This window comes from Aythya marila, assembly GCF_965140915.1.
Source record: "Aythya marila genome assembly, chromosome: Z".
In the NCBI taxonomy this organism is placed as follows: domain Eukaryota; kingdom Metazoa; phylum Chordata; class Aves; order Anseriformes; family Anatidae; genus Aythya; species Aythya marila.
In genome coordinates, this window is record NC_139080.1 from 84,046,044 (window position 1) to 84,062,039 (window position 15,996).

General features: G+C 34.7%; 1 protein-coding gene across 4 annotated transcripts in view; it reads left to right on the plus strand.

The window, feature by feature from the left end:
• Positions 1–15,996, plus strand: part of ADGRV1 (adhesion G protein-coupled receptor V1) — a 287,686-nt gene that overhangs the window by 16,673 nt on the left and 255,017 nt on the right. For all 4 annotated transcript variants that reach the window (XR_014319280.1, XM_082782584.1, XM_082782586.1 and 1 more), the window contains exons 5-11: positions 551–655; positions 2,100–2,213; positions 4,632–5,197; positions 6,414–6,684; positions 7,473–7,802; positions 10,884–11,060; positions 11,544–11,767. Coding sequence is in view for 3 of the 4 variants with exons in the window: in XM_082782584.1 (XP_082638710.1) it covers positions 551–655; positions 2,100–2,213; positions 4,632–5,197; positions 6,414–6,684; positions 7,473–7,802; positions 10,884–11,060; positions 11,544–11,767 (1,787 nt within the window). In the remaining variant the exon portion in view is untranslated. The remainder of the gene's footprint in view (positions 1–550; positions 656–2,099; positions 2,214–4,631; positions 5,198–6,413; positions 6,685–7,472; positions 7,803–10,883; positions 11,061–11,543; positions 11,768–15,996) is intronic.

Below are 15,996 nucleotides of genomic sequence, written 5' to 3' on the forward strand. Positions count from 1 at the left end.
ACAACATAATTTTGTTTAGGACTTCCCTGAAAAAACGTAAGAACATAAGAAAATTTTAGAGTCACAGTACTAAGCCAAGCTGCTCCTGGGATTAGTGGATATCTTCAAAATCTGTCTCCTACAATAGTCTAAAAAAGTGACCAATGACCTAAATGATTGTCCTGAGTACATTTATAGCTAGCTATCTAATAAATGACTTCATGATGCTGAAAACCTATTTTTAATGGGTGTAGGAGCTCCTAAAAATACCAGTGATAATATGCGAGGGCTTTGTGTATGTTGACTATGTTCATTTACAGAAATAAACAAACAAACAACAACAACAAAACCCACACAAATTGCATTACGTGATAATTTTTTATTTGAAATCTTTCAAGGTTTTTATTAGCTGAACTAATTGGTTGCTAGGAAATTTATGCCATCGGTGGACTGGTTTGCAGATTGGATTAACTTGTCTGTGGGAGTTTGGTATTTCTATGGTAACAGTTTCTTCATTCTGCTGTGATATTTGATCTGTGTCTGATTGTCTGTTCCTTTTCTTCCTCATTAGTCTGCCTTAATCACAGTGAATGAGCCCAGGGGCAGAAATGAATTTTTACCGCTCACTCTAATTAGAGAGAGGGGAACCTATGGGACGGTCATCATAACTTTTGAGGTGAGTTTATCCAAAAGACTTCATACCGTAGCCTGCTGGCTTAATCTGAGAGGTTGTAATCATAATTTATTGAAGTGTTTGCAAAAGAGGGAGAAGGACAAAATACCTACATAAACATTAGGTAGATCTGTTTCATAAAATGGATTCATATTAACTGTCATATAGAAAATACTGTAATTATCTGACTGTTTAATTGACTGTTTAAGAGGTACTAGAGAAAACTGAGTATTTTCTGTCATTTAGAGAGAGAGGTATGTGAGGCAACATCAGTATGTATTACTAGAAAATAATGCATATTAAGTATATAAGAAATGTCTTATCTAAATTTAAAAAAGAATTTATTTATTTTACATACAAATATTCAAGTGAGTCTTTAATGATTATCCCAACTTTCTACTGTGAGTGCTCAGGATTTGGTGAATTTCTGTATAATCATATAATCTATATATGTATAATCTATAATCTATGTATAATCTATAATCATCTGTGTCTTGATCTCTATCTTGAATTCCCTGTAACTAAAGCTTTCAAAATAATTAATCATGGTGAATACTTATCCTGTTATTTACGTATGTGATTTGAATGTGATGCAATTACTGCCTTCGTTGATTACTTTTTCTTATGTAGTTCAGATTCTATTAGTTACTTTAAAATTATATATAAAATCTTTCCTATAGATATTTCTGTACTAGTTGCCTGTTAAGGAAGGGTAAGGCCTTTACTAGACCTCAAAGCTTTAATCTAGAAAAGCTTTGCACTGGATTTTATTAATACTAAATGTAGCATGAACAGTTAAAGTACTGAATATGATTCTCTGTGCATTTTCCTTTTTTTTTTTTTTTTTTGCAAATGTGTTTGTTCTAAGGTACAGTAAATTTTATCTGGACAATTAATTAGGTCTATCTCACAGCATTATATATGTATGTTGAAAAATAATTTACAAAATGTTCTCAAAACAAAATATCCCGTATGACCTTTAAGAGGCTTTGTAGTATTTTGAGTTTCACTGCTAAATTTAGTATCTTTAATATCACAAGTCAAGATCAAAGGGACACAAAACCAGTAAGTACTATTACTTTGTCTTGGAATTTATTATGAAATACTATTGATTCAAACTGAATTTGCATGAATATCCTTTCTGTAATATGAAAGGGTCAGTTATGCATCAGAAAAATAATAAAGAGCCCCCATAGGCCTATATGGAAGTAGTTTTCTTCCTCTTATTCTGGAAATACAGAATTTCTTCGGAGTGTTTGTTCTGACTTACACTGTCTGCCAGAAAAGAGCAGATTTTCACAACTGAATGTTCATGTTTGTAAGTTGGAGATGGCTGAACAGATAGTCATTTGTTATGCAAGTCACACTGCATATTGGTTATTGTACTTGCACTGGATTTGTATTCCAGATTTATATACTTCTTATCAGACAAATCAATTCTTTGCAGATAAAAGATGGTCCAAACCCAGCTGAAGAAGACCTTAGTCCAGCTAAGGGAAATATTACATTCACACCTGGGAGATCGATGCTGATTTATAATTTAACAGTGCTTGATGATCAGGTAGGAACAAGGCTTCATCTTAGGCTTTGATATGTAGAAGGTTAACTGCAGTTCTGGAAAGACTTAGAGTAATAAGTTACAAAAAGCCTTGGCTTAAATAAGGTTAAAAGCAGTTCTATTTAATGAAGTGATGTTAAATTTTGGCTGTCTGGTCTATTATTTTTGCTCTTTCTAATGCTCCATCCTTAGTTCTGATCAGTGAATATTTTTAGTTTATGAACATGTCCTGGCTGAGGAGACACGTTATCTTTGTCACTAAAGAAAGAATACGACAGATTGAATATTCACAGGGAAAAGACAGATTGAAAAAGATTTATAGTTTTTTGTTTGTTTGTTTTCAGATATGTTTAGGGTAGAAACATATTTGAAAAAATCCTTCTAAGAATACATAAGATTCCTGAAACAAACATGCAATCTTGTGAAAAGCATGAATACTAGGTGATAATTAACATTTTTCTGTTCTCAGATTGGCCAATTAAAAAACAAACAAACAAACAAAAAACACATAACAACTCATAGGTTGTGAGGCTTTCTTTTTTTTTCTCTGAGTAAAGAAAACATTCTTCTAATTTGCAACTTGTGATTTTCCTTTTTTCATACCCACACTTTTCTTTTGTGTCTTTCTTCTCCTTTATAATGAGCTTAAGAGGGAAAACAGGGACATCAAAATAATACAATACAAAACAACTTAATGAGAAATTAATTAGAAAAAAATAATGGTGAAATGTGTCTGTTTCAGAAGTGAGCACAGAACTGTAAAGCGGCTTGTTTCCTTTTTACTGTTAATTATAAAAAATGTCCTTCCACATTTCTACTGATACTCTAGTGTTAAGATGCTGTGCCAACCTGGGGTGCTGAAGTGTGGAAACATCTCTTTCTGATTCAATGTAATATTTCAGTGACTTTCACACAGAAATAAATTGTTAGTGTCTTTTCTCTTGGGAGGATGTGATTTTATTTATTTTTATTCTGACAAATGCCCTCAAACTTCTAAAAACTTGATCTGTATTTGGTATGTCTAGTCAATCTTCCCACTCTGCGAAAGTCTTTCACAAGTGTTTGTGAAAGATGAATTTTGCACAAAAACTTTTATTGATGATGATGATGATGGACTTCACAAGAATCCAGCATTACTGTCAGAACTGAATTTGAGCTTTTAGGATCTGAGTTAGGGAAAACAATGAAAAAAGTGTTTTTCAGAATTGGGCAGCCTTACAGAAGGTAGGGGACTGTAGTTCTGATTTTCACAGCTCTGCATTTATAGTACTTTTCCTGTGCACATTTCCTTTTTGAGTAGAATGGCAACTTTGTTTAAGAGAAAATTAAAGAGGCAAGGCAGCACTGGAAATCATTTATACTATTATATTTGAAGTTTGACTCGTGTATTTATCGGTCAATCATGATGCAATTGAAAGCTCCACAATGCCTTATTTATGTAGGATACTAAGATTTTATCTGCAACTAAAATGGCATGTACATTCTGACTGTCAAATGCATATTTTTGTAGTGCAAATATGAACTAGTATTTGAACACAGTATATTTGAACTAGTGAACTAAAACAAGCGTAAGTTAATATCAATTTTAATAAGATAAAATAGGAAATAGTAGTGTAGGAGAGAGGTGACCGAGAACTTGCAAATCTCACGTTGGAAAAAAAACACAACCTGCATCAGTCAAAAATACTATGCAAGTTTAAGTGCCGCAAGTCAAACAAAGGACAAAATTGGCCTCAGCTACAAAGACAGCTGCATGCATACCGTTTTTTGCCCTGAAACAGGATCTAAGGGTGGCCAATTAACAAATGAGTGTCAAAGAGAAGAAATATTGGACCACAGGGAATTCTGAACTTTTTTTGCTCAGTAAACAGAACTACATGGAAAGGATTCATCAGCCTTATAACAAAGCAATGCCATTAGTAACACATAAGCAATTTTGTTGTGGAATTTCTCTCAGCAGCAAATAACAAAAGGACCAAGGTAGGTTGTGTTCATACGTTGTTCCTCTGTTCTTTCAGGCATGCATAGATGTAAAACTGTGTTAACATCAGCAAATCAAGATGTCAGACTAAATAACTGGCAGGAACACTTGTTTCCAAGCAGAGCAACTTCCACAAGTTGGGTTTGGATCTCCTCACACTCTCTAGTTGGAAAGATACAGAAAGATATTTTTCTTTTCCCACATTTTTGTATTTCCAGAGCATAGAAGTATGTCTTAGAAAATGGAAACATTCAGTTTTGAGAAGGGATTTTCAAAGTTGCAAGCGAGTTTCTTTTTGCCTGTTTATATTAATATGAAAAAGGTTGTAATGTTTACATTATTTCCCTTTTTTGCGAAATATATGAAACATATTTCTAAGTAAGTGTTCTGCATATATTTGAAATGGGACTTACACCCTGTTGCAATTATTATTTTTCCAGATACCTGAAAATGATGAATTGTTTGTTGTTCATCTCAGGAGTGTGGAGGGAGGGGCTGAAATCAATACCACAAGGAATTCAGTTCAGATTAATATTAAGAAAAATGACAGCCCTGTGCGATTTGCTCAGAGCACTTACATGGTGCCTGAGGAAGTTGATGTGCTCACAGTTCAAGTGGTTCGTGGTAAGGATGACAGCGGAAAATTAATTGGACCTGATGAATGTGAAGTCTCTGTCAGTTACACCATCATAACTGGGAATTCAACAGCACATGCACAGCTCAATTTAGACTTCCTAGATCTTCAGCCAAATACAACTATTGTCTTCCCACCTCTAGTTCATGAAGTATATATGAAATTCAAGATCCTTGACGATGCCATACCAGAAATTGCTGAGACTTTCCAAATTATGCTCCTAAAGGACACGTTACAGGGAGATGCTATTTTGGTTAATCCATCTGTTGTTCACGTCACCATCCAACCAAATGATAAACCCTACGGAGTGCTTTCAATCAACAGTATCCTGTTTGCTCAAACTGTTATCATTGATGAAGACCAAATTTCAAGGTACTACAGACCTTCAAACAGTATCTCGTCATGTTAAGGGATTTGTTTGGCACTGTAAAGCATTCTTAGGATTTCACTGACAGTAATTATAAAATCACTACTGAAAAATTAATATAGAAATCACCTAACATGTAATTATTATAAACTATATATAATTTTCAAGGCAGAAAATGTCTAATTATGCAAAAGTATTTTAATATTTAAGAACTATATATAAGAACTGTAAATATTTAATGACATCATCAAAATACTGAAAAACCTGTAATCTAAAAGATGGATTAGTGAAGTTGTGATGCTGCCACACACCTGTTCATACAAGTGGAAAATATATTTCAGGGTTTCTTTCCCAGTAAATCTTTGTCTATACTGTATATTAGTCAGTCTCTGGTTAAAAAATGGTGGTGAGTGTCTCCTGTGAAGTACTGAATACCCATAGACTTCCAAATAAGTTAAATATTTGTAATTTTACAGATAAATTAAAAACAAATCTCCACACAAATCTTTACAGGCAGGACTGATATCTATACAATATTTCCAGTTTCAGTAAAAATGTCCACTGCTAGCTAGTGATGGTGGGTCATTCCCAGAGAAAGAGGTAACGTATCAGCCTATGATTTTATGAACAAATTCTAGTATGTAGAGCCTAGCACTTCAATATTCACTTTTTTTTTTCTTTTTTTTTTTTTTTTTTCTTACACACAGATACAGGAAACATGACATTTCCATAGTCACAAAGATTGATAAATTGCATTTCAGTACATAGGCAAATAGTTGAGTCACCTTATGTTAAATAAAATAATTATTTAATCACTCACACCTGATAATTATATTTTGATATAGTCCATAAAACAGTGTAGAAATTTAGTTGAGAAAAAGGTTTCTGAAATTTAACATCTTTCCTGAGAAAAAATGTAAACATGCCAAGTTTCCTCTTCATAGTATCTTTCTTACTGTAAACAAAATAAATTCTGACTAATGTCTTTAGATATATTATTCATGTCTTTAGGTATATTATCGCATGAATAAGCAACCTGAGAAAATTCTACTTGTGTGGTATGATTTCACAAATTTTAAGTCCTGACTCAGGTGTCAGTAGCAGCAATTAATATTGATTCCACTGAAGTCAGTATAAATCTTCCAGGGAACAAATAACTAAGTAAACCGATATTAATTATAATTGCACGTTACAGATTTCTGTTTTCACTCAAAACCATAGATTTGAAGAGATCACAATCGTAAGAAATGGTGGAACACATGGAAATGTTTCTGTGACCTGGGTCATAACTCGGAATAGCAGTGATCCCTCACCTGTGACTGCAGACCTTGTTCCAGAGAGAGGGGAGATACATTTTGATCAAGGACAGATGCTGGTCACGCTGTCTCTGACCGTTATTGATGATAACATACCAGAAGAAGCAGAGCCCTATCTTCTGAAGCTCTTAGCTCATACAATACAGGGAGGCGCAGAAGTCAGCGAACCATCTGAGGTAAGTTTGATTTCAGAACTTGTTTTGAGGAGGTTATAATAATTAGGGACTTCACCAGTTATGTTGGATTGGCTAAACTGAAGTAGTTGCCCTTGAATTTAAGCGAAGCAAGCTGATGTATTCTAAGTGTAAGGAGCCACATCTGAAGTCTTTGGCTTAACATATTATTCAAGGCCAGACCTATTTAATGCAGTAGCATTTAGCTTAGCATATTCCCATCATAAATATCACTGCATAAACGCTGTCTGGATTGGTTGCTTGCTAAGAGAAGGTTGAGCATTTATTTTCACTTGCTTATTTGCTGTAGATACTGGAATGTTTTACACAGAGTAACAGCTTCAAGAGGATGGCTTAGTGATTAAGATTAACCTCTGAACTGTTAAATAAGGGGTAATTAGCATTACTGACAATTTTGTGACTCAGTTCCCTACATTGCTTTTTGAATTGTCGATTGAAATGAACTTGGTGAATTAAATGAATTTTTTCATTTTTTTTTTCAGTCTGAAATATATTAAAATTATTCACTTTGGCTGCTGAACCAAAAATCAGTTATTCAAAGCTCATTCTGACATAGATGAGGCATAGCAGGAAAGTTGCTGCTATCAGTGCTGTGCTGCTTGTGCACAAACAATACTTTGGGGCTGTCAATCTGATTTCTTTCTCGAGTGCCAATTCAGTAACGATAAAAATGTATGATGACAGTCAAGACATACTGTCATGAAAACATGAAAACTGTGGTGTATATTGACTGTAGCATTGAGTAAGTGATGCTGTTTTCTGTTTTGCAGCTTTTGTTTTACATTCAGGACAGTGATGATGTTTATGGCGTAATAAAGTTTTATCCTTTGGAGAGTCAGAAGATTGAAAGTAATCCAACGGGACGCTTTTTATCCTTGAGTTTTGTTCGGGAGAAAGGAACAGTTGGAGATGTGCAGTTGGTTTATACTGCACTGTATATCCCAGCTGGAGCTCTGGATCCTGAGAGAGCAAAAGATGGCATTCTGAACATGTCTAGAAACAGCATCCTCCTGTTTCCAGAAGGAAAAACACATCATACTTTGAGTATACCAATAAGAAACGATGCATTTCTTCAAAATGGTGCTCATTTCCTCATACAGGTATCTCAGTTTTGTGTGTTTGTTGTTTTTTTTTTTTAAGCTTATTTAATATGAAGACTATGATTCAATAATTGATCCTTCCCCTTGACTGTAAATGACTATTCCTGTAAAAAAAAAAAAAAAAAAAAAAAGACAGCTTTCATAACTATGCCATAAAGTTTTATATTCCTAATCACTAGTAATTACACAAATTTTAAAAATAAGGAGGATTCAGGTATTAATCATGGAGTTTATCAAAATAAGATCAGTGTAGGCTGTTGCTTGCCCCTTGAAGCATGTTTCTGCTTGGCCTCTGACTTGGAACATGAAAAAAATAAGGTTCTTAAAATTAAATTACTGAAGCAGGAAAAATTTCAGAAATGACATGCAAGTAAATGTAACTTGGGCTTGATACAGGTCCTTCTCCAGCAGGTCACCCCCCAGCCTGTACTGATGCATGCGGTTGTTCCTTCCCAGGTGCAGGACTCTACACTTACTCTTGTTAAACCTCACCTGGTTTCTTCCTGCCCAGCTTTCCAGCCTGTCCCTTACAACTCCTACAATTCTGTGATACTGTGACCTTTGCTCTTCCAGCTGAACTATTCTAAGTCATAAATTAAAAAGGGTCAAATGTATATTACATTGCGTCTATATATAAATTTGTTAGGAAAACTTACATTTTTTTTTCTAGTTTTCCCTGAGTAGTTTTCCTCACTTTTTTTTTCTATCTGAATTTGTAAAAGATAACTTTTATCATTGTTGAAGGTGTTGGTGTTATATCCATGAATTTCAAATTTGCCAGGTTTTGTGTTTTCCTTATAGTCTACCAAAGATGTTGTAAGCACTTCTAAGACCTTTGAAAGATTTCCTCCCTCCATATCCTTCTCCCTACATTCTCTTAAAGGAGGAATTTTTTATTTTTTTTTTTGCCAGAGTTATATTGTTTAACTAATATGCAATTTTATTTATTTATTTATGGCATTCACAGTTAGATTAGGAATTGCTTTCTGAAATACTAGAACACATTAATATGTTTTATGACTGCAAGCTGTCTGAGAGATCCTCAAAATTCTTAAACATCTAATTCCATGTATTCAACGTCTTTTTTTTTTTTTTTTTTTTTTTGTCCTTTGACTATGGTCAAGACACACATATTGTAAATATTTCAGAATGTCCAGTCATTCCAAGCGCTTCGCCTGGATTTTCAAACTGTAGATTCCAATGTGTTCATGTTTTTTTTTTTTTTTTTTTTTCCTGTACTTTCTCTATGAACCATAAATAAAATCTTATTTGTTTGAACAAATTAAATCAGAGGAGATTTCCAGTTCAAATAATTAATTTAGAAACTCATGCAGAAGGAAACACTGCTATTTATCACTGTGACAATCCTTCTGCATTGTGAATAAATGATAATCTCAGTGAAGATGTTTAGAATGAGTTGTATTTAGGCACAATAACGAATAGACTCAGGAATTGGCAGAGGAGAAGCAAATACAACTGTAGGATGAATAAAGGTTCAGGAGATAATGTGAGATACATTCCTTAGTGACACCTTCAAGTAAATAACATGCTGTAATCACAGATGCAGTTTTTGGTATAGCTAGGAAGATTAACTCTGAAAATTAAGCTCATAAACTACTAATTGCTATGGTTCAAATAACTACTTTTTTTTTTTTTCTCCTTGATTTGGTTCCTTTAAAAGGTACTAAAGGAAACACTGTAGAAAGAATAAAATCTCTGTTCTTTATTGATTATTACTTTATCCCAAATGTACCAAAGCATACACTTTAAATCATGCAAATTGTTTTGGCTGTGTAGTATTTCAGAAAGTTTACTGAGCTAACAACCATACAATGGTGCGCTTTCATCCTGTTAATTGCAGGATTGGGGCCTACGCTAGGAGAAAGCTCAGAAAAGAGGAGAAAAAAACAGTGCCATCATCTGTTCTTCAGACTCTTGATAACAAGTTGAATCTTCAGACTCTTGATAACAAGTTGAAATGGTTGAGAATCAGTTACTGAATACAGTATTTGTAAAACATTTCCATCTATCATCAGATAAATGTTCATGCATATTTCTGGGTGTTACTCAAGTAGTTGTGGAACAAAATATGATGCAGCCCACATATTTAACAGTTTTGTTTTAAGAACTGTAAGACTTTAAAAATCATCTTTTGAAATGGTGAACCATTATTACTATATGAATTTAAGAAAGGCCATTATTCTTCCCCCAGAAATAAAGCTTTACTGTACACCTGATAACTCCAAGAAAAAATGTCAGTGGGAGTTTATGCCCTAGTGAAATGTTCACAGAAATATATGCAAATCTGTTATGGATACATTTATTGTAATGATGCATGTAGACAAAATGACATGGCATAAGTAATATTTGAAGGAAATAATTAAACAGGCAAGTTCTGCTTTCCTTGGTATGTCACTACTGCTGCTGGGCTTAATGAGTGATGCTTCTCACTTAAAGAAAAGGTTAAAAAAATCTATTTGCTTTTAGTATCTATAATCTATCAGAAATGCAGTGATAGGTAAAATACAGTTTTGAAATACTGTACTGAATTTAGATTTTTAATGCAGCTCTGGTAGTTCTTAGATAGAGAATTCCTTAAAATTTTGCAGAGAGGAAAGAAAAGTGCATTATTCTTTGTCTGTTTGGCTGTAAATTATTATGACTTCAGTGATTTCCCTAGATTTTTATCAATGCAAGACACAAAAAATAATGTTAGACAATTGCCTATGCTGCTCATCAGTTACTGCTAATAGGTCTAGTAATGAATCAGCTGATCTGGAACAGACAGTCTCTCACTGGCTTGATCTGTGTTTAATTACATACACTAATATGATTTGTCTGGGAGGCATACCATTCTGCTGACAGCTCAACAATATCCACTTCATTTCTTTGACATGTCTACTTACAAATTTTTATAACAGCAGTTATAAAAATCAGTATGCAAATTCTTCCTATTAATAGAAGAATTTGCTCTGGAGATGTGTACTTCCTGCATATGGAAATTACTCTGAAATGTCAGAACTGTTCTGACTTGGTGCTGAGGCTTCTTATTTCTCAGTTTTCTCTTACTTTTTCCTACAGCTGGAAAGAGTTGAACTGGTGAATAGAATTCCTCTAGTCCCATCTGTGAGTCCTAGGTTAGGAGATATTCAAAATATTTCTCTGAGGATTACTCCAGATATTGCAAATGGAGAAATAGGCTTTATTAGCAATTTACCGATTATTCTTTCTGAACCAGAAGATTCCCCTGCTGCACTGGTAAGTAAGCCTTTTTATATCGTCCTTTGCTATGGAAAACTTATTTGGAGAAGGCGGAGTTTGCTGTATTCAGTGTAGCATTAACAATTAATGTGAGGAAAAGCCTTCCTCTAAGTTCTGCCTTATCCCAAATATTCTCTTCCTTAAATAATAATAGTAATAATAATGCTCTGAAATAATCTGTTATTAATTTCCAGAGAAGTGAGATTGGTCTTTGTTTTTTGTGTAAGCATCTAAAACCAGTTAGCCCTTGATGCTCACACAGAGCAAATGATACTGCAGTTAGTCTCTCTCACCAATTGTCATGTAAAGTAGGACTGACACAAATCCTGAATCAGATAGATCATTTCCCATTGTCAAATTAGAACTGGACAAACTTTTTTTTTTTTTTGTAATTATTATTTATTCAAATAGTAATTTGCAAGGGAGTAATTGGTTTTGCATTTACTTTTGCAAGTCACAACAAATTAATGTGTTTCACAGGTTTCCATCGCATTGCATCGAGATGGGACTGATGGTCAAGCAACTGTGTTCTGGAGTTTGAAACCCTCCGGTCCCAACCAAAAGGCAGTAACACACGATGATATAAGTCCTTTTAACGGCTCTGTGGTTTTCTTATCTGGACAAAGTGATACTACAATTAACATCACCATTAAAGCTGATGATGTACCTGAAATGAACGAAACTGTGTTATTAACTCTGGACAGGTACTGTACCCTATTCTCTATTCATATGTATCAGCTGCAGTACTCAATTTATGTATAACAAATTAGCGCAGTGTTAATTACAAGTTATTACTTACATTGTGTTGATACGTGTCTGAAGAAATATTGGACCCTTGATTCTTTGGACCCTTTGAGTCTTTGACTGGAGATCAATGTAAGAAACCATTTTGCATTTATTATCCAATGACTTAATTGTTTATATTTTCATTAAAATTCTGTATACTATTCAGAAAGTTCTTTCAGTTTTGATCTTTTTTATAGCTCTTGGTTTTAACACTTTTTTTTTTTTTCAGGAAAATAATTTTTAGTGAGATAATGAGAAAATCTAAAGTGAGAACTAAAAAGCAATGCAGAACTTTTTCTATCAGAAAAACATTTATAACTTGGGTATCACTGTAGAATTAGACTAGCAATTTGTTTGTTTGTTCTGCATGTTCAATATTCCTTGATAATTAGATATGTCTGTCAGCTCCTAGCCCCCAGAATATCCCAGTGTGACTATTATTGCAGTCTTCTGCTAATGAGTATGCAGTGGGGCTTCTGGAGCACAATGTTCTGGTCTGCCTTCTTATCTAGTTGAGGATTTTAGGATAACAGACTGTAAGGGCCCTCAGGTGATACCGTGATACTGATCTGCATATGAACATATTCAGAAAACTTAAATTAGTTTATAATCAGGAATTATGCAGAAGTAATTTTATTCTGTACAGGAAGTGTAGGCTAGCTCTTATATATCCATAACAGATACCCGCAGTGATTACACATTAGCAAACAATAGGCAAGAAGCTCCTCAAGCTGTTATTGACCACAAGAAGATCCCATTTCAGAAAACATGGTTTTTGAACATTGTTATGGTACACAAGGAAGATGTTACTCCTTTGCAGGATTGGCTTGCTTGATTAAAAGGTGGCTGGTTAATGCATGTAGCTCAGAACAAGTTATTTTATTCTACCTTGGCTACCATTACATTAAAAAGGCAATCTTTTTCAAAACAAAAACAGAGACAACTGCAAGCAGCTCTCTGCTTTTTTTCTTTTCTGTGGGTGAAACTGGTTTGTCTCAAGGAATTTTTTTAGAGTCTCTGGCACAAAGGGGGAAACTAGGATTAGAAATGATGTTTCAAGTTTTGAGTGTAAGGTGGCCAAGAATGCAGACTGGTATTGAGGTAAACAAGTAAGTAGATAGAAGTAAGCAGCATGAAAGATTAACTTTTTTGATTCATGTGTGTGAAAGTACAGATTTCTGCCATTTATCCTGAGTTACAGCTGTAGGCTGTACCTTGAAAATGGTGGCTGCAACAAGGATTGAACTGGCAGCTGAACAAACATAAGCAGTGTTCTGCTTTTGCTGTGTATGGTGCAAGCCATAGCTCTGTTGATCATGAAGTGGATGGTGAAAAGTGTGCCAAGAGTAAGCAGCTTTCCCACACTTGGCAGGGTCAGAGAGTGAAGCAAGGAACAGGTGGTCTGTCCTGGAAAAAGGAGCAAACAAGGAGGAGATAGAATTTGAACTTTTCTCTAGACTTGGGTAGCATCCTTCACTTCAACTAATTAGCAGAAGCCAAGAATGAAATGACTGCAGAGATCATCCTTTCACTACTAGACATGACTCTTCAAATTAGGGTTGAAGGATACTGGCAGGGTTATGTGTAAGCCCATGCTATTGCTGTCTGCCTGGTTGCTATTTTGTGGACAAACAGAAGATTTCAGTTTCCAAGGCTGGCAGCCAGCACCTCACAGCAGTAGTGAATGAGCACAAAAACAAAGATGCACTGTGCTGTAGATGTGCTTGTACTGTTCCATAAATTGTAGTGTAAGTCAGCGGGAAAAGAAAGCATGTAAGAACTTTAATGAAACTATAGACATAGACATATGTTCATAAGCATTCAATTGACTGAAATATTTAATAGCATGGGTAAAATAATCAAAATAATTAGTTCTAACAAGGATGTATTATTTACAGCTTAGTGATATTGTCAAGGCAGTTCAATTTTAAACAAGCTTTAAGTGCATCTATAACTATAATTTTTCCAAGCCATTAAAAACAATATTATCCTTTCTTGCTTTATGGTCTCTATCCTTAGACCATAGATAGTAAAACTAAGTCTGAATTTTGTCCACAAACTGGAGGTAAATGTATAACATGAAAAATAGGATTCCAAAGAAGACAGATGAGTAATGTTGAGTAATAAAGAGGCAAGAGAGTCTTGTTATCTGCTGAAGCTTCTTCATATTTTCTTTTTTTAGGAGCAGCTTCAGGTTGAATGCCTGCCCTATCTGAATAGGCCTGAATTGAGACCAAGCATAAATAAAAACAGATGTCTGTAGTGAAATCTATGTGAGAAAGAAAAGACCTTGGTCTTCTTGATGAATGTAGGTGGAACAGGCCATGGAAATTGTGTGTGTGCTTTGTGAGAGCATATATACATGTATATACTAGGGCTGTTCATTTTACCTGGTAAGCACAAACAGGAATCAGTTTTTTAAAAATCTGATTGCTGTTTTTTCCTCCTACACAACATAATCTCTCACTGGCAGTTATCAGCCCCTCAGTTAAGGTGCAGACAGCTATCAATTTGGCAACTGGCACAACCAGAGGGCCAGAACCTGCAGGGTATGTGAGCTGGGGACATGGCCTGTGTTTGTGCTCATGAGTGAGTGGTGGTGAGACTGAGAACTTGGAGACTTTGGGATCTGGGGATAAATCACTTTTATTTTGTGAAAGTGACAATCAACAAACAGACGACTGTTTAGGCAGTCCTTATGTTCCAACATTTCTTGAGTCTTGACTCATGGAAGTTAAGATGCCAGAACAGATCTATATGCATATGTTATGACATAAATCTCATTTACTACATATAATAAACCAAAGCAACATTATTTGGAGATTTTTATAGCTCTACTGATTTCAGTAATTGGATACGGATTTCCATAGGTTGAAATTCTGTCATCAGTTTATATAGAAAATGATGAGACCTGTGAGTTATAAAGTAATTTTTTAAAAATTACAGTTGTAAAATACAGACTTGACTATTTCACTGTGAAATATCTGGCAGATTTAAAAATTTTTGAGGTTTAAGGGGTTGCTACATGTCAAAAAGTTAGAAAAGCACAGAGGGGCCATTTAAAGCACTGCGTAGTGTCAATGGTCAGGGCTTAAGGGTTTATGTGTTGTGGGTTACTCACTGACATACTGCTTAATGGAGCTGGGATTTTCTCCTTACTTGGTAATTTCCTTTGGTTAGTGTCTGTTTTAAAACCATATCTATCTTACTTATGTAAATTTTCATAGAATCACAGAACAGCTTGGGTTGGAAGGGACCTTAAAGATTTCCAGTTGGAAACATGGCAGTTTCCAACCCCACTGCCATGGGCAGGGATACCACCCATTAGATCAGGTTGACCCACAGCCTTGTCCAACCTGGCCTGCAAAACCTCCAGGGATGCCTCAAGGGTTTGATCAGAATGTGTTTTAACGGGGAAAAAGTTATTTGAAAATAGTAGAACGTTGAAATGAATGCCCTGGACACCTACTGCTAGTTTTCATTACTTCTCAAAATAACAACAACATATCTTTCCTGCTATGACTCAGAAAAATTAAAGTAGCCTCAAAAAAATCAAATAAATGATGGATTATACCTGGAGAGAAGGTGTTTCCTCTGGTGAGAAGCACTGTGGAATGTCTGATGTGGCAAATCCTACTTTAATGCAGTTCTTTAGAGCTAGAGCCTGCCACTAATTAAATCAGTAGATAATCCTGAAAAAATTGAAGAGGGGGTGAACACTGAATGCAAACAAATTGAGTAATGTTCCACAAGCAATTTCAATTCCCCTTTTTTGAGATACCCTGACAGAAAAGAAAGTCTTTTAGAGAAGTGTAGTTTAATAATGACAGCCATGTAGATTCACATTGGAAATTAAGTTTCTCATGTGTCTTTCAGAACACTCAGGTTCTGCAGAAATTCCAGATTTTGTCAAAAGTTATTAACTTCAAAGTTATTATTTATTTATTTATTTATTTATTTATTTTGTGGTTCTATTTAGTTCTTAGTAATACTGAAATTCTCATGGTACCTTAAACTTTGTCAAAGGTCTGATTTCTGCTATTTTCTTGTACTGTGTGTTTAAAAAAGTGTAAGAAACATTTTGGGGCTCCTGTTGGTTGTCCTAATTCATCTGTAGTTCTTACTATGTAATATTCTTTACATATAC